The 22,597-nt window shown below is 49.7% G+C and overlaps 1 protein-coding gene across 4 annotated transcripts in view; it reads left to right on the plus strand.

The window, feature by feature from the left end:
* The window catches only part of FGF13 (fibroblast growth factor 13), a 174,255-nt gene extending 156,916 nt beyond the window's left edge, over positions 1-17,339 (plus strand). For all 4 annotated transcript variants that reach the window (XM_033072300.2, XM_033072302.2, XM_033072299.2 and 1 more), the window contains 2 exons: positions 14,703-14,901; positions 15,864-17,339. In XM_033072300.2, the coding sequence (XP_032928191.1) occupies positions 14,703-14,901; positions 15,864-16,000 (336 nt within the window). In that variant the 3' untranslated portion in view covers positions 16,001-17,339. The remainder of the gene's footprint in view (positions 1-14,702; positions 14,902-15,863) is intronic.
* Positions 17,340-22,597: the final 5,258 nt, after the last annotated feature.

A 22,597-nucleotide genomic window follows, 5' to 3' on the forward strand; every position in this document is an offset into this window, starting at 1 on the left:
AAAAACAACATATGCTTATGGAGCACTTCCTTTTCTGTCTCAGTGCTTCTGAATACGTTGTTGTGGTTACAGTAACCAGTCATGCACTTTTCTGAGCCATTAACTGGTAAAAGCATTTTCTTTTTACATCCAGAAGCGATAAGGGCTGAGTTAGGAGCTGGCTGGAAGTGCTTTCTGTGAGCAGGGCTCTCCTGTGGCTGACAGCTCTGCTCTGCAGCTCAGGCTCCTCAGCAGCAGCTCTGGAACCTGTCCTTGTGTACCCTGTCAGCTCTGCAGCTGAGCCTTGGCACATCCTGAACCTTCTGCGACCAGGACGAGCCATGGCCAGGGCAGAGCCTGTCTGGAGCTGCTGCCAGCGTTAAAATTCTGCTTTTTCTCACCAAGATTAATTTTTTCCAAGGAAAAACTTGGTAAAGCCCTGTAGATTTTGAGGGTCACTAAAAATGCTGATGCTTTGCCTTCCCAGCCACAAACATAAGAATGATCTTTTCCCTGCAGAAGGCTGGGCAGAAAAGCAGATGGAGCCAAGAGGAGTTAGAGCTCAGAGTCAGCCAGAGCTGGCCCTAAGCAGCTTTCACTGAAAGGTAAAACATTGCCACTGAGCTCTGGCTGCTGCTGGCTCCCCATCCTCACTCCTGAGAGCTCCAGGGAGATCTGTGGGGTGCAGCTCGGGGGGCTCTGGTAGAACAGGGCTGTGTGGAGACCCCTGCAGAACAGGGCTCTGCACCCACAGGGGCTCACAAAGACCTCAGGAGAGCAGGCTCAGCAGAGAAAGCAGGGAGGTAGATGGCTGTATCCAGGAGAAAAGCTGGGAGCTCTGATTTCTAAAATTTCTGAGAAAAGACTATGAAAATACCATTATTGTGGCTAAAAAAACACATTTCAAAATGGCAGTTTCAGTCTTTTGTTGTATAATAGCCTAAATGTAGCATTTTAAGAGAACCAGGAGATGATTTCTGATATTTTGTGTTGTGAAAAGACAGAGGATTTTGGTGGTTTTCATGCTGCTTTGGAATAAGAACAGGTTTTGTGTTCCTGGTGTTTCCCACGGGACTAAATGAGTTTTTACTGGCTGTAGAGATCCCTTGTCCTGGTGCAAGAAGAAGTGAATGGGTTTTGGGGAGGTGAATGAGTTTTGGGGAGCAGAGGAGCCTGGCAGGGCTGCCCAGAGCTGCTGGACTGTGGCAAGAACAAGAGGTCTGGAGAGTTCTGTGTCCCCAGAGATGTGTTTGGTGGTGCTCCAACAGCCAGCCCTGCTCAGCCCTGTAAGTGCATTTTTGGGAAATAATAAGCTGGGCTTTGTCCAGAGCAGGCAGGAGATAAGGATGGGCCATTACACAACATTTCTGAGATGGAGAGGTGATAACTGCTCTGGAAAGGCGGCTCAGGAGCTGGGGCCCACTGGATGGAAGATTGTGGAGATACTGGAACAAGCAAAGGACTGCACATTATCAATTTAATTAAGATACTCCACCTCATTTTGAAAGGAATTTATTAAATTCCTGGGAGAGACAGAAATCTGTATTTTGTGCAGCTGCTGTGTTGATCCCTTGGTGGGGGCAGTGAGGAGTAGGAACTCCTACAGAAAGTTGAGCTGGATATTTCATTTTCAGATCTTGCCATGTGAGAAAATGCCAAAAAAATTCAGAGAGGATCCTTTTAAATTTTGGTTTTGAGCAGTCATATTCCCTTCAAAAGGACATTCTTGGAATCCATTGTGAATTCTTGCTTTTGGTCAGCAGTCAGAGAATATTTCTAACTTTCCCTGGTCTTACCCAAATCTGGAACAGAGAAATACTCAACTGAGTTTGGACTGGAAAATCTGGGAAAAAACAAGACAGATCTCATCTTTTCTAGGAATAAGGTAGTTAACAGTAAAAGAAATCAAACCACAACTAAAGGTTCTGAAGTTTTGAAAGAGACCTTAAAAGAGCAGTGTCATTTGTCCCCAATCTTTCCTGTGCTGAAGAAGAGATGAAAAAGAAAAGTTTTCCTTTTATTTTCCAAATAATACAAAAAAATGGGTCATGCCACTTAGTCTGAAACAGGGCACGGTTTCAAAAAATCAGTGCTTCTAATTTGTGTATTTCTGGTGGGTTTTATCACTCAACACCCACATCACCTAATTATACACACCTCAAATCAAAACTGAAGAATAGCTTGCTTATTAAAATCTGTCTCTGCTGTTAGAAAACATGTCATGCCACACATTTTGTCTCTGCCTCGCCTCCCCAGCACCCTGCTTGCCCCTTTCCCAGTTCTGTTCTGGGTGGGAGGGGATGGGGGAGCAGCCTTGGCTGGATCCCTGCATGGAGCAGAGCAGGGAGAGGCTCTGGGGTCCCATCTGGGATCCTGTCTGGGATCCTATCTGGGATCCCATCTGACATCCTGGCTCTGGGATCCTGTCTGAGATCCTGTCTGAGATCCTGGCTCTGGGATCCTGTCTGAGATCCTGTCTGAGATCCTGGCTCTGGGATCCTGTCTGAGATCCTGGCTCTGGGATCCCATCCCAGATCCCATCCCAGGTCCCATCCCAGGTCCCATCCCAGATCCCATCTCTCAGATCCCATCCCAGGTCCCATCCCAGATCCCATCTCTCAGATCCCATCCCAGGTCCCATCCCAGATGCCATCTCTCAGATCCCATCTCTCAGATCCCATCCCAGGTCCCATCTCTCAGATCCCATCCCAGGTCCCATCTCTCAGATCCCATCCCAGGTCCCATCCCAGCCGTGCTGGAGGAGGGCAGGACGTGCTGGCAGTGCAGACCCAGCAGCCTCCCCTCCTGTCTGGGGACAGTGCTGCCCTCCTGCAGGAGCCCCTCACACCCTCAGGGGCTGCTCCTGAGCCTTTCCCCCAGGACAGGCAGCTGTGACCGTGGTCCTTGTGGAACTGGACACTCCTCTGCTAGTGCTGGCTAAATCCTGCTGCGTTTCTCAGTGGGAGAAGTTGCACAGAAAAAGACAAAATGCAGGTTTAGCAGTGTAGCAGGAGGTGGAGAGGAGAGTACAAGTGCTGGGGCTGGTTCAGTGCTTTAGAAACCAATAAATCAAGAGCCTCAAAACTCTCCTTGCCCTCGATGTGCAGGAGAGCTTGGTGGAGTCAGCAGGGACAGGAAAAGCCTGCACTGAAAACAGAAGTGGTGCAAGAAGTGTTCTGGGGTTTTAATCCGTGCTAGGCAATGAATTCCTCATTAGCCTTGGGCAAAACATGTCAGGACTGGGTTTTCATTTCCTTCTTTGTGAAAATGCTCGTGTGGGAATAACATCTGATCTGAGAGGTGCTGCTGGCAGACAAGCTGTGTTTCTAAACCAGGAGCAGGCACAGGAGCCAAGCTGGTGGTGAACCAGGAGAAAATTCCTGGAGCACTGCAGCACTGCCAGGAGCTCGTGCTGAACTTGCTGCTTCAGCTGTAAGCATTTCCTTTTTAAATGCAATTTGGAACATCACATCCTTGCTGCTGTCTGCCCTGCTCTGCTCCCCTGGTTTCCTGCTGCCTCTGATGAATATTTTTCATCTTTATCATATTTAGTTTCTGACCTGGAGTTTCTTAGGGCAAGTAGATCCTTCTTGCATGCCTGGGATATGCCAGCATACCAGAAAACTGCAAGTAAAAGAACAACAGTAATATTGTAAAGATCTCTGACAATGAAAGGCTGTTTTTGATTTATTTATGTGTTGTGGTAGAAGGAAGCCCAGTAGTGGATTAAGACTTACAAAGGGATAATAAAACCAACTTAATTTAAATACTTCTTCTTTTTTATAGCACTGAGAATGGGAATTGGGGGGTGTAAAGGGTTTAAAGCTGTTGTGTTTGCATCTCTGTCTGTGTGCCTGTGTTGTAAGAGTGGGTTATTAGTAATCACTGGTCCATATGCATATTTTAGAGGTGTCGTATTAAAACCCCAATGATTAACTACTCTGTACATCATTCAATCCTTAGGGTATAAGCCTTTTTTCTATATAAATCACATGCATTATTTAAAAATGTATCAATCATTTTCCTGTCTGCTCACCTTGCTGTGCTCACCTTGCTGTTCTCACCTTGCTGTGCTCACTGAGTGTGTGCTCACTGAGTGTGTGCTCACCTTGCTGTGCTCACTGAGTGTGTGCTCACTGAGTGTGTGCTCACCTTGCTGTGCTCACCTTGCTGTGCTCTGTGCTCACTTTGCTGTGCTCACTTTGTGCTCACTTTTCTGTGCCCACCTTGCTGTGCTCACCTTGCTGTGCTCACTGAGTGTGTGCTCACCTTGCTGTGCTCACCTTGCTGTGCTCACCTTGCTGTGCTCACTTTTCTGTGCTCACCTTGCTGTGCTCACCTTGCTGTGCTCACCTTGCTGTGCTCACCTTGCTGTGCTCACTTTGCTGTGCTCACCTTGCTGTGCTCCCTTTTCTGAGCTCACTTTGGTGTGCTCCCTTTTCTGAGCTCACTGAGGTGTCCCAGGGCCAGCCCTGTTTGCCAGCTGCAGTGTGTGCCCAGCTGTGCTGGCTGCTCACAAAGTTCAAAGCAGGAGCTGTGCTAGAGGGGATCACGGCTCCCCAGCTCCCGGCACAGCTCCTGTGTGCTCAGCCCTGCCGAGGTTCCAGCAGTGCCTCCGGTGCTCTGGGGTTTGAGGTGTGTGACAAACCCACAGGGAGCAGCACCAGTAACAAGCTGGCTGCACTTCCCCTGACAGACACTTCTCATTTACTCTCTGCTTTGTCCAGATATGAGATTTTCAATATATCAGTTTGCTTCCTCAGGCTGAAGTTTGTGGGAAGGTTCCAGCTCTTCTCACTGCTATTATTTCCAATTACTAGACTCAGAAAACCCTTTCTGTTGTCCATGAAGTCAGAGACTTGGCATGGCACTTTCTTAAGAAGGAAGGGCACTTGGTGTGGCCCTTTCTGAGACAAGAAATCTTCGTTTGCTCTGAGTTCAGTTTGTGCTTTGCCCTTGCTGTGGGGAAAAAAGAGTTTGACTTTGGCATGAGCTTCTGTAAATCTCTCTTAGCACATATCCAATAAAAACATATTAGGATTTGGCAGACAAATTTTCCCCAAATGAGTTTGCTTTGAGCAATAGCGCTAGGGTGGAATATTTCATTTTTTTTCCCTGGGACACTTGGGCAAAAGACAAGAGAGTGGCAGCAGTGGGCAGGAGGCAGAGGTGTAAGGGAGGGTGGCACTCGTGTGCTTTACCTCTGTTCCCACTGGGAATATTTTGGTTGTCTGGTTAAGCTCTCAGAGAATGCAGATTTGTCACTGGCAGCTGGAGGAGCTTGATGTGGAAGAACAAAGTAGGAATTTATAATGTGCATATAATTGTAAAGAGAAGGATTTTTTTAGTGGGAGATCAGCAGCAGTGCAGAGTAATAATCATCTTAAAGGGTGACTCTCTAGAATTAGTTGTTATTTTGTTGGAGTCCTTTGAAATGGTTTCCATACTATATAATTATCTTAAATTTTAAGTGCTTCCTGCAGTGATAATGTGTGCGTTTTTGCATTCTTATGTAAATGCTTTAGCAGTTCCCAGTGTCGAATTGGAAATGCCTTGGAAAAACAGGTAATGGCTTTGCAAAATCTAGGGGAAGAAATTCATCTTTTTCTTCCTCATCACTTTCCAGTTTGCTTTCTGGGCTTTCCTGCTGTGTTTGCAGCTCTGCCAGCAGCTGCTTTTCAGTAAGAAACATCCAGAGGTGGGAGACTCTGACGAGCTGGATCTCAGCAGCTGGGGCTTAAAAGGACAAGAGACCAGCAGACAAACTCATAACCTGGAGAAAGAAATGGAAATGGAAATGGAAATGGTTCTTAGATTCTCAGGAAGCTGAGAGAGTTGCTGGTGCAGAAGTCTAAGTCATACCTATGGTTGGATTTTGTGTTTTTCTGATTGTTTCCCTGTGAGAGAGCTCAGAGCAGCTCTCCTGTTGAAATGTTGTAATGCAGAGACCTGCAGTGTTTGGTTTCTGGGGCAAGTGTCCCTCAGCATTCCCAGAAACCTGCGATTGCAGTCCAGGCTATCTCAGGCTAAGGTTTTAAATTGCACCTCCCAGAGACATTTGGGTGTCTTCCAGGTTTAAATTAGGTTTGTGAGTGTTTTACCAGGGCCATGTTTCTCCTCTGCTGCTTGGACAGCAGCAGCGTGGTGTCTCCCCAAAGTCTGGCTCCAGAGTCATCAGAGCCAGCAGGAGCCACAGAGCAGCCAAAGGAGAGACCTTTGCAGAGTCCCTGTCACTGTGGGAGACACAAACCAGAGCTGGGGGCTTGTCTGTGTGCCCAGATGGCTCCTGAAGGCTCTGAGGGACAGCAGCTCCAGCCCAGGCAGTGCCCAGGGGAGGGCTCAGGGCTGGGACACCTGGGGAAGGGACAGGGCTGAGCAGGGATGGGCAGAGCTGCAGGGATGAGCAGGGATGAGCAGGGATGTGCAGGGATGAGCAGGGCTGTGCAGGGATGTGCAGGGATGTGCAGGGATGAGCAGGGCTGCAGGGATGTGCAGAGCTGCAGGGATGTGCAGGGATGAGCACAGCTGCATGGCTGCAGGGATGTGCAGGGATGTGCAGGGATGAGCAGGGATGTGCAGGGATGTGCAGGGATGCAGGGGTGTGCAGGGATGTGCAGGGATGAGCACAGCTGCATGGCTTCAGGGATGTGCAGGGATGTGCAGGGATGAGCAGGGATGTGCAGGGATGTGCAGGGATGCAGGGGTGTGCAGGGATGTGCAGGGATGAGCACAGCTGCATGGCTGCAGGGATGTGCAGGGATGTGCAGGGATGTGCAGGGATGTGCAGGGATGAGCAGAGATGTGCAGGGATGAGCAGAGATGTGCAGGGATGAGCAGAGATGTGCAGGGATGGGCAGGGATGTGCAGGGATATGCAGGGCTGCAGGGATGGGCAGGGATGTGCAGGGATGCAGGGATGAGCACAGCTGCAGGGCTGCAGGGATGTGCAGGGATGTGCAGGGATGAGCAGGGATGAGCACAGCTGCAGGGATGAGCAGGGATGTGCAGGGATGTGCAGGGATGTGCAGGGATGTGCAGGGCTGCTCAGGCACACTCACACAGCCCCAGGGCAGGGCTGGCTGTTCCTGGGGAGCAGACTCAGCTGAGCAGACTCAGTTGCAGCCAGGCTGGAGCCTGGGTGATGTGATGTGCTGTGGAATTATTTCTTCTCCTGCAGCTCCTGCTGTCATTTATCTTCCACTCGCAGCCTCTGTGAGCAGAGGCAATTTCTGGAGTGCAGAAAAAGCTCCTTCAGCAGCAGCTGAGCTGCTCCCCTGGTGCAGAGCCCTGGTTCAGCTGGGTCAGCAGTGCTGGGGCTGCAGGGGCTGTCTCAGCAGAGCTCTGCTGCTCCAGTCCTGTCACAGACATGGGGGGCACCCAGCAGGGCAGGGGGTCCCTTTCACACCGATTTACCTGTGCAGGCTGGCACAGGAATCCCCTGCTGCCCCTGTCCCACTGAGGGTGCTGAGCTCTGGCCCCCCTTGTTCTGGCTCTGTTCCTTCAGCTGCTGTTCCCCAAAAGAGAAAAAGCTTTGTGTGCTTTCCTGATAGAATTCAGGAGCATCCACTGCAAGAGGGGCCATGTCCCTGCTTGTAATTAATCAGAGAGACCTGGAGCCTGCTGCAAACACCGATGAGATGGTTGTTGTCCAGCCCTTTCAGAGAGCAGTGCCTGAATTCAGCCCAGAGCAGCTCCCTCCATCCCCTGGCCCAGGGCTGTGTCCTGCCCAGAATAAATCCCCTCTGCTCTCAGCAGTGGGCTCAGGGCAGGGGATGAGAGCTGGCTGCCTCCACTCACAGCACGAGTGACCGCCACACTTGAAAGGGAATTTTTTCAACTTAGGTCTGTTCTCTTTTAAAAAGCACACACTTAAATGACACACTTAAGTTGAGGACATTCTGCTCAACAGCTGTGCTGGAGAGATTTGACAATACCAGGATTTGATGGCAATTATAACTGCTGGAAATCTGATTGCAGTGTCTGGCAGGTTATCTCTGCAATAATGGATTTGTTATAAAATAGATTGCTTTGCATTTTGGGGCTCTCTGCTCTAGTTCTGGGGAAGAAAGCTGTTCCAGCTGCTGCTGCATCTTTCTCCCTTCCTTTGATATTTAAGCTTGGGTACACTGACTAATCAGAAATACCATCAAATTGGACTATATTTATCAGAGACACCACTTAAAAGATAGAGAACTTTTCTACAAATGCACAATAGTGAGGCTGAGCAACAAAGTCCACTTTGTCATGAGACTGGAAATACCTTACCTCTGTTATGCAACTCAATGGTGCAGCCTCTTCTGAAATGTTGTGTTTCAGTTTTGGAAATGATAGAGAAAAAAAAAAAAAAAATCAGTGAAGGGTATTGAAAAATCATTAAAGGCACCAAGAAAGTTTCATATGAGAAGAGATTTGCAAAGATTAGGCCTGCTTAGTTAAGACAAGAGATGAGTAAGCAGAGGCACGATGAGGGGTAGTGAATGGCACAGGAGAGCACACAGAGCACTTTCATGTGCTGCTTTCCAAAATTAAAGCTGAGAGAAAAAAGGTGGGAAAAAAAAAAAAAAGACAAGGAGGGTGATATGATAAAAAATAACAACAGACACATTTTAAATGTTTTCTGGATTCACCTGTGGAAGCTGCTGTGGCAGGGAACAGAGATAACGAGCTTAGGAAAACTGTGGAAAGGATTGGCTGCTCTGGGGAAAACTGAGAGCAAAAGGGATTCTCTGGTGGTTTCCAGTGGGAGCAGGAATCAGCAGCTGGCACAGTCCCAGGGTGCTGGAATGATCCTGCAGCTCCTGTGAGCTCTGGGTGTTTGTTACACACACCTGCACACAGGGACCTGCTGCAGCTCCCCAGGCTGACTCAGGGGCTCCAGTTCTCCTGCAGGCCAAGGCAGGGTCTCTCCTAAATCTGCAGAAATTAAAGGAGGGAAGGTGCAAGCATCAGAATGTATTAAAATATGATTGCTCATTCAGCTAATGGCAGAGGTTTCCCTCTGCAATGATTCCAGCATCATCAGAGGTGAACATGATGCAGAAGAGAATTTGGGGTAAGGTGGATCTTCTGTTCTTCACACCAGGTAAATTGTGTGTCAGAACCTGGGGACACACAGGACAGGGACCTGTGTTTGGCAGCTCTGAGATGGACTCCTGGGCATCTTGCAGATGTTTTTTAGCTCCATTACAGCTTTTCTCCAGCAGGATTCCTTTCCTCTGCAGTAATCAGAAGAGTTTCTGATTTCTGTGTGTATCTGCCTTAGCCTCTTGCCCCAGTTAAGGAATGCTTTGGTTAATCAACCCAGCTGTAAAAGTGAAGCCTCACCAAAAGACAAGGGACCAATAATAAGATTATTCATAGTTCCTGTCTCAATTAATTCCAGCATTGTTTACAGCCCCTGAGTCCTCTCCCTGGGGTCATCAGGCAGCACATCCTGATGGGCAGAGGTGACGCAGCCAGCTGTGAGTAGCTGGGTATTGATGGATCTGAGTGGCACTTAAAGACCTGGGAAAAGGTGGCTGGGAGACATTGGCACAACTGAGTCACTGATGAGGGTAGAAAAAGGGTCATGAACAAAACTCACAGCTCTGAATAGCTGTATTTGTAATTAATATGTTTTAATGCACAGCTCTGAATCGCTATATTTGTAATTAATATGTTTTAATGCACACCTCTGAATAGCTGTATTTGTAATTAATATGTTTTCTACTTCCATTCACTGTGGGCATTTTCCCCTGAATTTGTGATTTGCTTTGCTGTGCAGAGGAGCAATGGCAAGGGAATCATTACTGGCTCTCTTCTGTGCTTTTCTCATGGATTCAGAGAGTACTAGTGACAACCTGAAATCCTTCTCTGCACATCCTGGTTATCCAGCTGCTTCCTTGGGCTCCACTGTACTCTTCACAGGAACTTTGCACTAAATTATTTTACATGCTACTGACAGTTTGTGTTTCACTTGATAAATTCCTGTTTATTGCACTAGCAAGAGGGAAAATCCATTCTCTGGAGTTGTTTGGGTTCACCCTCCAGAAAAATTTTCCCTGCCTCTCACTCCTGCCATTAGGTTGTTCTCCTGAATAAGTTCAGTGTTTCTCCTCTATATAAATTTTGATCTAATTTTCTTCCTTCCTTGGTCCTTCACACACCTTGAAGTGAGCTCCAGGGGAATTTTTTACGCTGTTTCCCAGCCCCTGTTATGGTTGTTTGGTAGCAGTTCAGCCTCCAGCCCCTCCTGCAAGGGTGAAAACTCAGGGGAAGGGGCAGCCCAAAGAGCTGCTCCTGCCCTCAGAGCCCCCAGCTCCTGGAGGGGTCTGTGCTGTGGCTGCCAGTGCTGGGTACAGCCACAATCCTTGGTGAGTTCCAGGATCTGTGCCCACCATGGGAGCTGCTCCCCTGACACCACAGCACTCCCCAAAACGGATAAACTGAAAATGGGCAGCACTGTGGGGTTGGACCCTCTCTGTGCCAGGTGCTAGATCTGATCCCAAATAGGGTAATTGTCATTTTTCATTTTTCATTTTCCACTGCTGCAGCTCAGGAAATCCCAGCCCTTCAGACTTCTCACCCTGCTCTCAAAGCTGTTGTTCCTGATAACATTACAGCTGAGCTATTTCCATCCTGTGCTGTTGACACCACTGCACATTACAGGGTGATGGTCCAGAGGATGCACCCTGCAACTTCACATGCCAAGATGGAGAAAATCAATCTCTGTTAATACAAAAAGGCAGGCTCACTGGTGCAGAAAATCACTACTCTGGAGCCTTAACGAGGCTCCTTCAAAAATTCATGATTATAAAATGGAATCCTGGCTGCATTATAGTTCTGAAAGAAATTGGGATATGGAGGGAAAAAAAATCCAATTTTCATTAAGTGGAGAAAATAAAGGATAAATCCCATATGCAGACGTGGTCATTGATCACAAGGAACAGAATTACATGCTCAATATATGAGAACATTTTCCAAGTTTCCCAAGTACACAATACTTTTCTTGAATACTTTTCAAAGTTAATTTTTCTTTGCTTGCTGTTTGCTCATGCCTCCAGCACTGAGTCCACCTGAACAAAATCTGGGATTGTTCTCATAAGCTGCAGTAGAGGAACTGCAGGATTTTCAGCCCCTGGTGAGAGAAACTTTGGACAAACCCAGTCCTGACCTTGTGACATGAAGAGTTTGGTGATGGCATCCACAGTGCAGAGAGAGCAGATAATAGCAGAGCAAACATCTCCAGCTCCTGTGCATGCCAGGAGAGGCTGCTGGGCCATGAACTCCCCCTGCTGCAGCCTGCCCCTCCTCTGGGCCTGGGGAGGCTGAATTCTGCACCAGAGGCACTGGCAGTCACAATAATGAACATTATTCCTGCAGTGTGGGTGGTGAGAGGCTGATAATTGGAGGGGTTTGGGCTTCTGGTGTGTCTTGTGCACAAATAGAGCAGGAAGAATTCCAGATTGGCTTTGATGGTATTTTAGCTTTCAGGCTTGGCATTCTGAATTATTTTAGATGTAATCTAGTCAGCTGCCTGGAAATGCAGCTACTCCAAGTGTCTGCCACGAGCCCTTCTTACCCTATTATCACACACTAAATAATTCTTTTTTAATTATTTCTCACACAGTCAGTGCAGCTGCAGGTTTGTTCCTGGAGGAGCCTTTCAGCCCTGAGTGATCAGCTCAGAGCCCAGCCCCTGACAGTCCATCCTCTGCTCAGGGAGCGTGGCTGAGTCACGGCTCAGGGCATCCAGCCCTGCCTGCTCCCCTTCATTCATTCATCATTCATTCAGAGTCCAGGGGGGTGTGAGGGGCTGGGGGGCTGCAGTTTGTTGTATTTGGGTGCCATCAGCAGTGACTTTGGGGGCAAGCAGAGATGGGAACACTGGAAATTTCTGTTCCACAGAAATAACTATTTCCATCTGTTTTATAATAATGTAGCCGTAACACTGGGCTTCCCAGAACTCATTTGCTTTGTTTTCATGGCAAGGATGGACTAAAAGGACAGCTGAGAGATAGGAAAAACTGGCCTTGGAATTCAGCACTGGTGTTTAGAGCTGTTCCTAGGGCTGGCATGGGGCACCCAGCCCTGTCCTGCCTGCAGCACACTGTGCCTCAGGGGTCAGTGAGGGATTTGCCAGCAGAGATGGACAATGATGGACAATGGCCAGTCTGCATTCTGCCCTGTACCCTGCTCTGCTGTGCTCAGGGAGGTCCTGTCCACACTCAGCTGGGCTGGACTGCCAGCTCAGAAAAGTTCATTTTCATGGGAATGCCCCGTGCTGCATTCCTTCCTGAGCTGCCCTCTGCAGAATTCTCTTCTGCACTCAGGGAAACACTCTGGGGTGAAGGGGAGGAGGGAAAACACTCTGGGGTGAAGGGAAGGAGGGAACAGCCCCTCCTGCAGCGAGCAGCTGTGGGATTCAGGAGCAGAGCCCTGCAGGGAGCTCTGTACAGCTGTGGTTGGGCAGGCAGGAGGATGCCAGCCCAGGGAACCAGGGGCTCTGCTTCATGCCCAAAAAACGGGGAGGGGATTTGTCCTGATAGCTGAGCGAGTTGTGGGGAGGTGTCTTTGTTCCTGTTTGTCAGAGGATCCTGCCCTGCAGAGCCTGCAGGATTCCAGGTGGCTCAGGAGGGATTTCCAGGATGGATTTCCCTGGGATTTCCAGGACGGATTTATCTGGGATTTCCAGGATGGATTTCCCTGGGATGCTCTGGGGTGGTGGCAGGCTGAGCAGGTCAGGAGGGATTTCCAGGATGGATTTCTCTTGGATTTCCAGGATGGATTTCTCTGGTATTTCCAGGATGTATTTCCCTGGGATGCTCTGGAGTGGTGGCAGGCTGAGCAGTTCAGGAAGGATTTCCAGGATGGATTTCTGTGGGATTTCCAGGATGGATTTCCCTGGGATGCTCTGGGGTGGTGGCAGGCTGAGCAGTCCAGGAGGGATTTCCAGGATGGATTTCTCTGGGATTTCCAGGATGGATTTCCAGGATGGATTTCCCTGCATGCTCTGGGGTGGTGGCAGGCTGAGCAGTTCAGGAAGGATTTCCAGGATGGATTTCTCTGGGATTTCCAGGATGGATTTCCCTGGATGCTCTGGGGTGGTGGCAGGCTGGGCTGCACCTGCAGGGCACCACTGCACACTCCCAGGAGCAGAGCACCTCCAGGAGAGCCAAGGAAAAGCAGGAGGGAGGGAGGGGTTCTGTGTTTTTCCTTCTGTCTCCCCCTTTCTGTCCCTCTGGGCTGCTCATTCTGAGGGGCACTTGCTTCCTGAGAGCTGCAGAGGAAATGCTCTGGTTCTGTTTGCAGCCTGACCCTCTGCTGCTGTGTACAAGTGGGCCTTTTGTACCCAAAACAGCTCCAAATTACTGTACATAAACCATAATCTGCCAGTGGGAGCACTGCAGTTTTCCATTTTGCTGCTAATTGGATGATACCCTTGCAAGAGTCTTTGTTACCATGGCTGGTGCTGGGCAGGAACAGTGAGGGAAGGCTTTTATGCAGAAATCTTACAAAAATGCAGTGACTGTCCCCATTTGACAGCAATTGAAACCAATTGTCAATTAACTAAATAACAACCAATTAGCTTAAAGGAAAAAAAAGAAGAAAATTGCTTGCTTCACATTCTTTGTTGAAGCAAATGCCAGTCAGAGAATGGAAGCTTTTTTCTTTCTTTTATGCAGACAAAATGGCAAAAGATGTGCAGAAAATGCAGAGTGGTGGGTTTCTTTTTTCCCTAACACCACCCTTTTCTCACATGAGAATATTTTAGAAACTGGATAAGAATATCTTAAGCTCCCGAGACATTTAATTTCCTGTGATATTTTAAAATCAAAATTACAATCATTACAGAAGCACCATTTCCCCTCCTTTCTCTCGTGCCTCTGTCGGGCACTGTGAGCACAGGGGCAGCTCCCTGCAGCTGGGGAAGGCCAGCAAACATCTGGCTGCTCTGGGGGGCTGTGACAGTGAGATGTTCACATCTGCACAGCCACACCAAACCCTTCCTGCTGCATTTCCATGGGCTCTCAGAGCCCACAGGTGAGCTGTGTCAGGAGCTGTCACGTTCCCAGGGCGGTGGGAGCAGCTGGGTGCTGCTGTCAGCACTGCTGCTCTGCTGTGCATCCTCTGAGAGCCCTGTGCTGGAGAGAGGAAAATCAGGCACAGATTTTCCATCTGGGCAGGGCTCTGGGTCAGCCAGGGCCCTGCTCAGGGGCTGTCCCTGCCTGCTGGGCTCCCCTGGGTCACACCAGGCACAGGAGGAGCAGGGATCAGAGATCAGAGCCCAGAGGCAGCTGCTGCCAGCCCAGTGAATTCTGCTGGGCTGTGAGAGCCATGCACTCAGGGTGGTGGCCCTGGGCTGTTCTGCACATCCAGGCCAGCAGTTCATGGCCAGAGCATCCCCTGGCTCTCCTCCTGCAGGGCTGGAGCCCAGCTGCTCCCAGGGCTGGCAGGGCTCTGTGTCTGCCTGGGCCCCATTAGCTGCAGCAATCAATAAATCTTCACTCAGACTTGTTACTCATTGTTCTAAAAGATCTTATTACGTTCTGCTTAGAGCTGCTCACAGCATCATTTCGCAGGTTTGAAATTGTGTTACTCTTCTGTTAATACTTGTAGGGCCCATGTTTCACAACGGGGTACTCGAGGATGAGAGGTGTGACTTCTCTGACTTTGAGAAAGCGATGATGTTGGATGCTGGTGTGGGATTCAGCCTGCACATATTGATCTGCTGCTTTCTTGCAGGAACATTTTACACCTGAATGCAAGTTCAAAGAATCAGTATTTGAAAACTACTACGTGACATACTCCTCAATGATCTACAGACAGCAGCAGTCCGGCCGGGGTTGGTATTTGGGTCTTAACAAAGAAGGAGAAATAATGAAAGGAAACCACGTGAAGAAAAATAAACCTGCAGCACACTTTCTTCCAAAACCCTTAAAAGGTAATTGTGTGGTTTGCTGCATTCATCTGAACTGATCCTGTGTTAATTCCTGAGTCATGTGTGTGATGTGTGCAGCTGTTCATGTGCCAGCAGTGCCAGGTCCTGTGCCAGGTCCTGTGCCAGGTCCTGTGCCGTGGTGTTTGTCAAGCACAGCTCAGACAGGTAAAGCACAGCTGCAGACGGAGCTGCTGCTCTGTTCTGAGGAAATGCTGGTTTTGGTCAGCCTGGTCCTGTCCTGCAGGGCTGTGTGAGTGCACTGGGTGGATGGTCCCCCCTCTGTGAAATGCCAGCCCGCTGGAGAGGATCCCAGAGGTCCTCAGGGAGTGTTTGAAGTGGGAGAGGTCTCCTTGCCCTGGGTTTTTGAGTCTCTCCTTCCATTGCACATTGCTGGCTGAGCCATCCCAGCGTGTCCAGCTGGGCTTTGCCCCCAGCCCAGCCCAGCCCAGCCCAGCTGTGCTCCCTGATGCTCTCTCCCCAGCCCAGATGTGCTCACTGATGTTCTCTCCCCAGCCTAGATGTGCTCTGCTCTCCCTAGCCCAGCTGTGCTCACTGATGCTCTCCCCAGCCCAGCTGTGCTCACTGATGCTCTGCTCTCCCCAACTGTGCTCACTGATGCTCTCTCTCCAGTCCAGATGTGCTCTGCTCTCCCCAGCCCCGCCCAGCTGTGCTCCCTGATGTTCTCTCCCCAGCCCAGCTGTGCTCCCTGATGCTCTGCTCTCCCCAGTCCAATCCAGCTGTGCTCACTGATGCTCTCTCTCCAGTCCAGATGTGCTCTGCTCTCCCCAGCCCCGCCCAGATGTGCTCACTGATGTTCTCTCCCCAGCCCAGCTGTGCTCACTGATGTTCTCTCTCCAGTCCAGATGTGCTCTGCTCTCTCCAGCCCAGCTGTGCTCACTGATGCTCTGCTCTCTCCAGCCCAGCCCAGCTGTGCTGACTGACGCTCTGCTCTCTCTCCCTTGCAGTGGCCATGTACAAAGAGCCTTCCCTCCACGACCTCACAGAGTTCTCCAGGTCTGGAAGTGGGACCCCAACAAAGAGCAGAAGCGTTTCAGGAGTGCTAAACGGGGGTAAATCCATGAGCCAGAACGAGTCCACGTAGCCAGGTGCAGGCCAGCCAAGTGCTCTCTGAACAGAACCTTACCTCTGGATGCAGTTCAGTTCTTACTCCAGCCTTCCATCCAAGCCCTGATGGCCAGGACACGCTCCGACTCCACAGCCCCATCAGCCATTAGCTCTGCTGGTTGCCCCAGGATAAGCCAGGCATGCAGAACGTGCTCGTCATCCCACAGGAGCTGGGAGCAGCAAACCTGCGGGGAAACCTCCAGAAGAAATGTCCAGCTCTTTCTCTCTCTCACTGCTCCTTTCTCTCTTTCTCTCTCCTCTGCTTTGTGGAAAACAAAACAAAAACATTTCACAGCATTCACTGCTGATAAGAATTTGCTTTCCAACTCAGAAAAAGACCACTTTTGCTCTTCAAAGGAAATTTTAATGCTTGTATGTTTTATAGGGGCAAACAAAATACAAATACGTAAACTCTGTTGTTTCCTTGGCTTACCGTTTTATATCTAAGGCTTGATAACAAAAATGTATCCTTTAATTTGGAATAGTGCAACTTTTTGATTTCTGAACTCCAATGGGTCTTTAAAGCTACGTCTTTAAAAAAATAATTCAAAATTCAGGGTTGGAACTGAGAGTTGGTGTCTCAGGCTCAAGCAAACAGTGTTCTTGTGGTTTTAAACACAATGAAATATAAATTTTTATAGATTTGTAGTTTCTGGTAAAGTTCTTGTGCTAACCCCAGTCTGTAGGAATTGAGTTGTTTTGTTATCCCAAGTGGAAGTTAACAGAAAGGGATAAAATTATCCTCCAGTGTAGATTTCTCTTAATTCCATTTTGTGTGTCATGTTAAACTATCGTTGTGGCTTCTTTTCTAAAGACAGAAACTGTGGAATTAAGGTGACTTAATTTTTTATAAGAAACGTCTTATTTGTAAAAGTCCTTTCACTGTAACGGGCACGTGAGTGTTGTGTAGGAGGAAGCGTAGGACAGGTTACCCCTGAACAACTTATACTTATACATGCTACTGGAAACAATTGTTTAAAATGTAGTTAGGTTTCCATTTAGGTCATCATGTCTGTTGCATGGGAGAAAGTTGGAATATTGGCATAGAGTTGCATGATGTGTAAGATTTTGTGCATTAATCATCGTTGGATTCTGTGCTCCAAAACTGAATTAGTTCTGTACAGGCAGCTTTCTGCCTGGTACAAAAAAAGTTGTTTATTATTTGTTGTATACACAACCATGCACTGAATAAACTATTTATATTAAGATGTACTTTTTAAAAAAGCTTGTTTGATTATATGCTGTACATCCATGGTTAACTTGAAGGGAAAAGGGTTGGCAATTAAATTATGAAGTTACAAAAGTACTGTAATGAATGTTGGAAATGTTTCTGTGTGACAGTCATTCCCTGTGACCATCCACCCAGAAATCCAAACCTGTGATTTTGGGCACTGCAGGCTGAGAGAGGAGGGAGGCTGGCTCAGATCAGAGCTGCAGGTTTGCTCTGTGATGGCAGCAGCCAGAGAGGAGCGCTGGGCTCTCCCAGGTGTGCACGGGGTGAGGAGAGTGAGCACAGCCAGGGCACAGAAATCCTTCAGGGCACAGAAATCCTTCAGAGATGGAGCTGGGCTCCAGAGTTCTGGTGGCTCACTGGGTCTGGATCATCCCTTCCCCCAGCTCCATGTGTTCCTTGGGGAACATTTTCCCAACCCTCCCATCCCCAAACACCAAATCATTGGGTGCACGTTCCAAAAGAGACTCTGAGTGCAGAGTGCAGCAAGATGCACACCTGGAAAAGCCCCAGGGCTGCTGTGGAGCCCAGCCCAGAGCTCCTGGGAGCCCTGAGCTCCTGCAGAGCCGGTCTGGGCCCTCTGGCACTGCCCAGGGGGGATTCACCTGCCCCTTCTCCTGGGCTGCCCCTGCAGCAGCCTCTGACACACCTGGGCTTCACCTGCAGAGCCCCAGGGGCTGCAGGCAGTGCCAGCCCAGGTGTCCCCAGGCGTCCCCAGGTGAGCCCAGGTGTCCCCAGGTGTCCCCAGCTGTCCCCAGGTGTCCCCAGGTGAGCCCAGTGCCCTGCTGTGCCCAAGTGCCAGCCCGGGTGTCCCCAGGTGAGCCCAGGTGAGCCCAAGTGTCCCCAGGTGAGCCCAGCTGTCCCCAGGTGTCCCCAGGTGAGCCCAGGTGTCCCCAGCTGTCCCCAGGTGAGCCCAGTGCCCTGCTGTGCCCAAGTGCCAGCCCAGGTGTCCCCAGGTGAGCCCAGGTGAGCCCAAGTGTCCCTAGATGAGCCCAGCTGTCTCCAGGTGAGCCCAGCTGTCCCCAGCTGTCCCCAGGTGAGCCCAGGTATCCCCAGGTGTCCCCAGCTGTCCCCAGGTGTCCCCAGGTGAGCCCAGCTGTCCCCAGGTGTCCCTAGCTGTCCCCAGGTGAGCCCAGGTATCCCCAGGTGTCCCCAGGTGAGCCCAGGTGAGCTCAGTTCCCTGCTGTGCCCAGCCCCTGTCCCCAGGTGAGCCCAGGTGTCCCCAGCTGTCCCCAGCTGTCCCCAGGTCCCTGCTGTGCCCAGCCCTGTCCCTGACCAGCCCAGGGGCGCTGTGCTGGCCGGGCTGTGCCCAGCTGGGCCAGGCCTGGCAGAGCTCAGCTGTGGCTGTGTCCCTGCAGGGCCAGCTCCACGGCTTCAGGGTCTCCCTGGCAAACCCTTGGCCAGGACACTTCGGCAGGGCAGGATCTGTACGTGACAACTCCTGTGTTCCAATAAAGAATTCTGTGTTAACCCAAGCGCCTGGCTCTGGTTTGTGCCTCAGCAGGTATTGCAGGGTCCCTGCTCAGCCTTCCCTGGGACAGACCCCTCTGCTTAGACCTGTCCTGTCCCTGTCCCCAAACACAGGGACACCTGAGGGGCAGCCCAGGACCAGGATGGGGGTTCAGTGTTCTGTGGGCTCAGCGTGGAGGGTCAGGGACACAGGGTGGGATCCTTTCCCCAGCTCAGGGAACGGCTGCTCCAAAAGCTGGAGCTCAGTTCCTGATGCAAGATCAGAACAAAAACCACCATGGTTTTGTCTGACTTTGGCTCTGCAAAAATGACATGTAAGAACAGTAAAAATAAATTTAAAATAAATTAATTTCTTATGGGAAAGACCCAGCATGCAATTTATCCTGAGTAACTGCAGCTTTGGCCTTTTTTCAGCAATTTTTGGGACATGTTCCTTGACAACAGAACATTTCCAATTCACAGAGTAAGTTTTTAAGACCCTCCCTCCCCTGGAATGAATGAGCAGAGCTGTTCATGCCTGTGGGGTATCAGCTCCTGGAATAAGCTGGGTGTGCTGCTGCCCATGGTTTTTTGCTGCTGTCCATGGTTTTATTCCTGTTGTCCATGGTTTTATTCCTGCTGTCCATGTTTTATTCCTGCTGTCCATGTTTTGTTCCTGCTGTCCATGTTTTATTCCTGCTGTCCATGGTTTTATTCCTGCTGTCCATGGTTTTTTGCTGCTGTCCATGGTTTTATTCCTGTTGTCCATGGTTTTATTCCTGCTGTCCATGGTTTTTTGCTGCTGTCCATGTTTTATTCCTGCTGTCCATGTTTTGTTCCTGCTGTCCATGTTTTATTCCTGCTGTCCATGGTTTTATTCCTGCTGTCCATGGTTTTTTGCTGCTGTCCATGGTTTTATTCCTGTTGTCCATGGTTTTTTGCTGCTGTCCATGGTTTTTTGCTGCTGTCCATGGTTTTTTGCTGCTGTCCATGGTTTTATTCCTGCTGTCCATGGTTTTATTCCTGTTGTCCATGGTTTTATTCCTGCTGTCCATGGGTTTTTGCTGCTGTCCATGTTTTATTCCTGCTGTCCATGGTTTTATTCCTGCTGTCCATGTTTTTTTGCTGCTGTCCATGGTTTTATTCCTGCTGTCCATGGTTTTTTGCTGCTGTCCATGGTTTTATTCCTGTTGTCCATGGTTTTATTCCTGCTGTCCATGGTTTTTTGCTGCTGTCCATGTTTTATTCCTGCTGTCCATGTTTTGTTCCTGCTGTCCATGTTTTATTCCTGCTGTCCATGGTTTTATTCCTGCTGTCCATGGTTTTTTGCTGCTGTCCATGGTTTTATTCCTGTTGTCCATGGTTTTTTGCTGCTGTCCATGGTTTTTTGCTGCTGTCCATGGTTTTTTGCTGCTGTCCATGGTTTTATTCCTGCTGTCCATGGTTTTATTCCTGTTGTCCATGGTTTTATTCCTGCTGTCCATGGGTTTTTGCTGCTGTCCATGTTTTATTCCTGCTGTCCATGGTTTTATTCCTGCTGTCCATGTTTTTTTGCTGCTGTCCATGGTTTTATTCCTGCTGTCCATGGGTTTTTGCTGCTGTCCATGGTTTTTTGCTGACCAGCTCCAGTAGCAGAGCTCTGGACAGACCACATCAGTTTGGGGGGCACTCAGTCACCTTCTGCAGCTCCTCTCAAGGGGAAGTTTAAATATTAAAGGAAAACCCAAATCTGAAACATATTTTACATTAATCAGATAAATTGATGAATAAATTATTCTATCTCATCAGGAATTAGAAGACAACTTATAGGGTTCCCTTCAAAGATCATTTTATTAATGATTTGAAATTTAAGAGTCTTCAATACCACATATGGAAAATTACTTCCAAGCACTCATAGGCCTCATTTTTTCCCCAGTGTGTTTGGTATGAGTCACCTGAATCCAGGAGCTGAGGGCAGGATGGATGCTCTCGTGTCCCAGGGGTTTTCAGCACTGCCTGTGTTACACTCCTTTTCTGAGCTGGGGACAGGGCCACCAGGGCCATCCCACCTGTGTTTAGGGCAATGAGGTCAGAGTTTCACTCTCCTGGGGACAAAAGGGACAATAAAGGGAAGCCAGAGAGAAGCTGGGTTGGGAGTGAGGCACGTTCTGCATGGAAAGCAGCAGCAGGAATGGCTCAGGTGAGTTCAGCAGGGCTGAGCTCACCTGCCCAGGACAGGAATGGCCCAGGTGAGTCCAGCTCAGCTCACCTGTCCAGGACAGCACAGGACAGGAATGGCCCAGGTGAGTCCAGCAGGGCTGAGTTCACCTGCCCAGGACAGGAATGGCCCAGGTGAGTCCAGCAGGGCTCAGTTCACCTGCCCAGCACAGGATAGGACAGGAATGGCCCAGGTGAGTCCAGCAGGGCTCAGTTCACCTGCCCAGCACAGGATAGGACAGGAATGGCCCAGGTGAGTCCAGCAGGGCTGAGCTCACCTGCCCAGGACAGGAATGGCTCAGGTGAGTCCAGCAGGGCTCAGTTCACCTGCCCAGCACAGGATAGGACAGGAATGGCCCAGGTGAGTCCAGCAGGGCTCAGCTCACCTGCCCAGCACAGCACAGCCCAGGACAGGACAGGAATGGCCCAGGTGAGTCCAGCAGGGCTGAGTTCACCTGCCCAGCACAGCACAGCCCAGGACAGGACAGGCAGAGCTCTGATCCAAGCCCAGCCCCAGAACACAGCACAGACTCTGCTGGCTCTGACTCCCCTGCTGGTTTGAAGAGCTTTTATCTGCACCAACATTTCCCTCTGTTGCTGAAGAGCCTCAGACATTGCCTCATGCATAAATGTAACAGTGTTAATCTAGGAAATATTTTTAGATAACAAAATCAACTGGTCCAAAACTTAATTAATCCTATTTTCTTCCCAAATGGTTTCCTTCAAATGGTTCTTGAAATAGTTTTACTTTCCCCCATTGTCTCTCTAATATACTGATGAACTTTTCCTTCTGAGCTTCTCCTTGTTTTAATTGTCTGCTCATCCAACCATCCCTTCTGATAATTAAGCAAGTTAATAATAAAGAGTGATCTTTAAAAATTAAACCTCTTTTCTTGTTAAACAAAAGCAGAACTTTCATTGTTGTTTAAAGGTGTGGAGTGGTTTTTTATTTTACTTTTGCAATTTAAAAGAACAATCACTGCATTTGGAAGTCGTGGCTCCACTTGAGAGCCCACCTGCCACAGAGCTGGTGAAATTATTTTACATCAACCACAAAGGTTTTGCATTAGATAACATAATGAGATTTTTCCAGGGGGTTTCAATCAGCAGATCTCATGATCACATAATTGAGGCAGACTGAGTAAAACAAAGAGCCAGGGAAACCAGAGCAGAGAGGATTGTTGTGCTGCTCTGTGCAGCTCCTGTCCCAGACCTGCCTGAGCCCAGCCTGAGCCCAGCCTGAGCCACATCACAGACCTGCCTGAGCCTGGGCTGTGGCCCTGCCTGAGCCCAGCCTGAGCCCAGAGCCCAGCCTGAGCCACATCACAGACCCTGCCTGAGCCTGGGCTGTGCCACATCACAGACCTGCCTGAGCCCAGCCTGAGCCACATCACAGACCTGCCTGAGCCCAGCCTGAGCCCAGCCTGAGCCACATCACAGACCTGCCTGAGCCCAGCCTGTATCACAGACCTGCCTGAGCCCAGCCTGAGCCTGGGCTGTGACCCTGCCTGAGCCCAGCCTGAGCCACATCACAGACCCTGCCTGAGCACACAGCCCAGCCTGAGCCACATCACAGACCTGCCTGAGCCCAGACTGAGCCCAGCCCTTGGCACATCACAGACCCCTCCCGGTGCTGCTGTGGCTGCTCTGCAGAGCCCAGGGAGGCTGTGGCAGGGCCCTGACCCTGCAGAGCAGCTC

Source organism: Catharus ustulatus, chromosome 14, assembly GCF_009819885.2.
Source record: "Catharus ustulatus isolate bCatUst1 chromosome 14, bCatUst1.pri.v2, whole genome shotgun sequence".
NCBI classification, from domain to species: domain Eukaryota; kingdom Metazoa; phylum Chordata; class Aves; order Passeriformes; family Turdidae; genus Catharus; species Catharus ustulatus.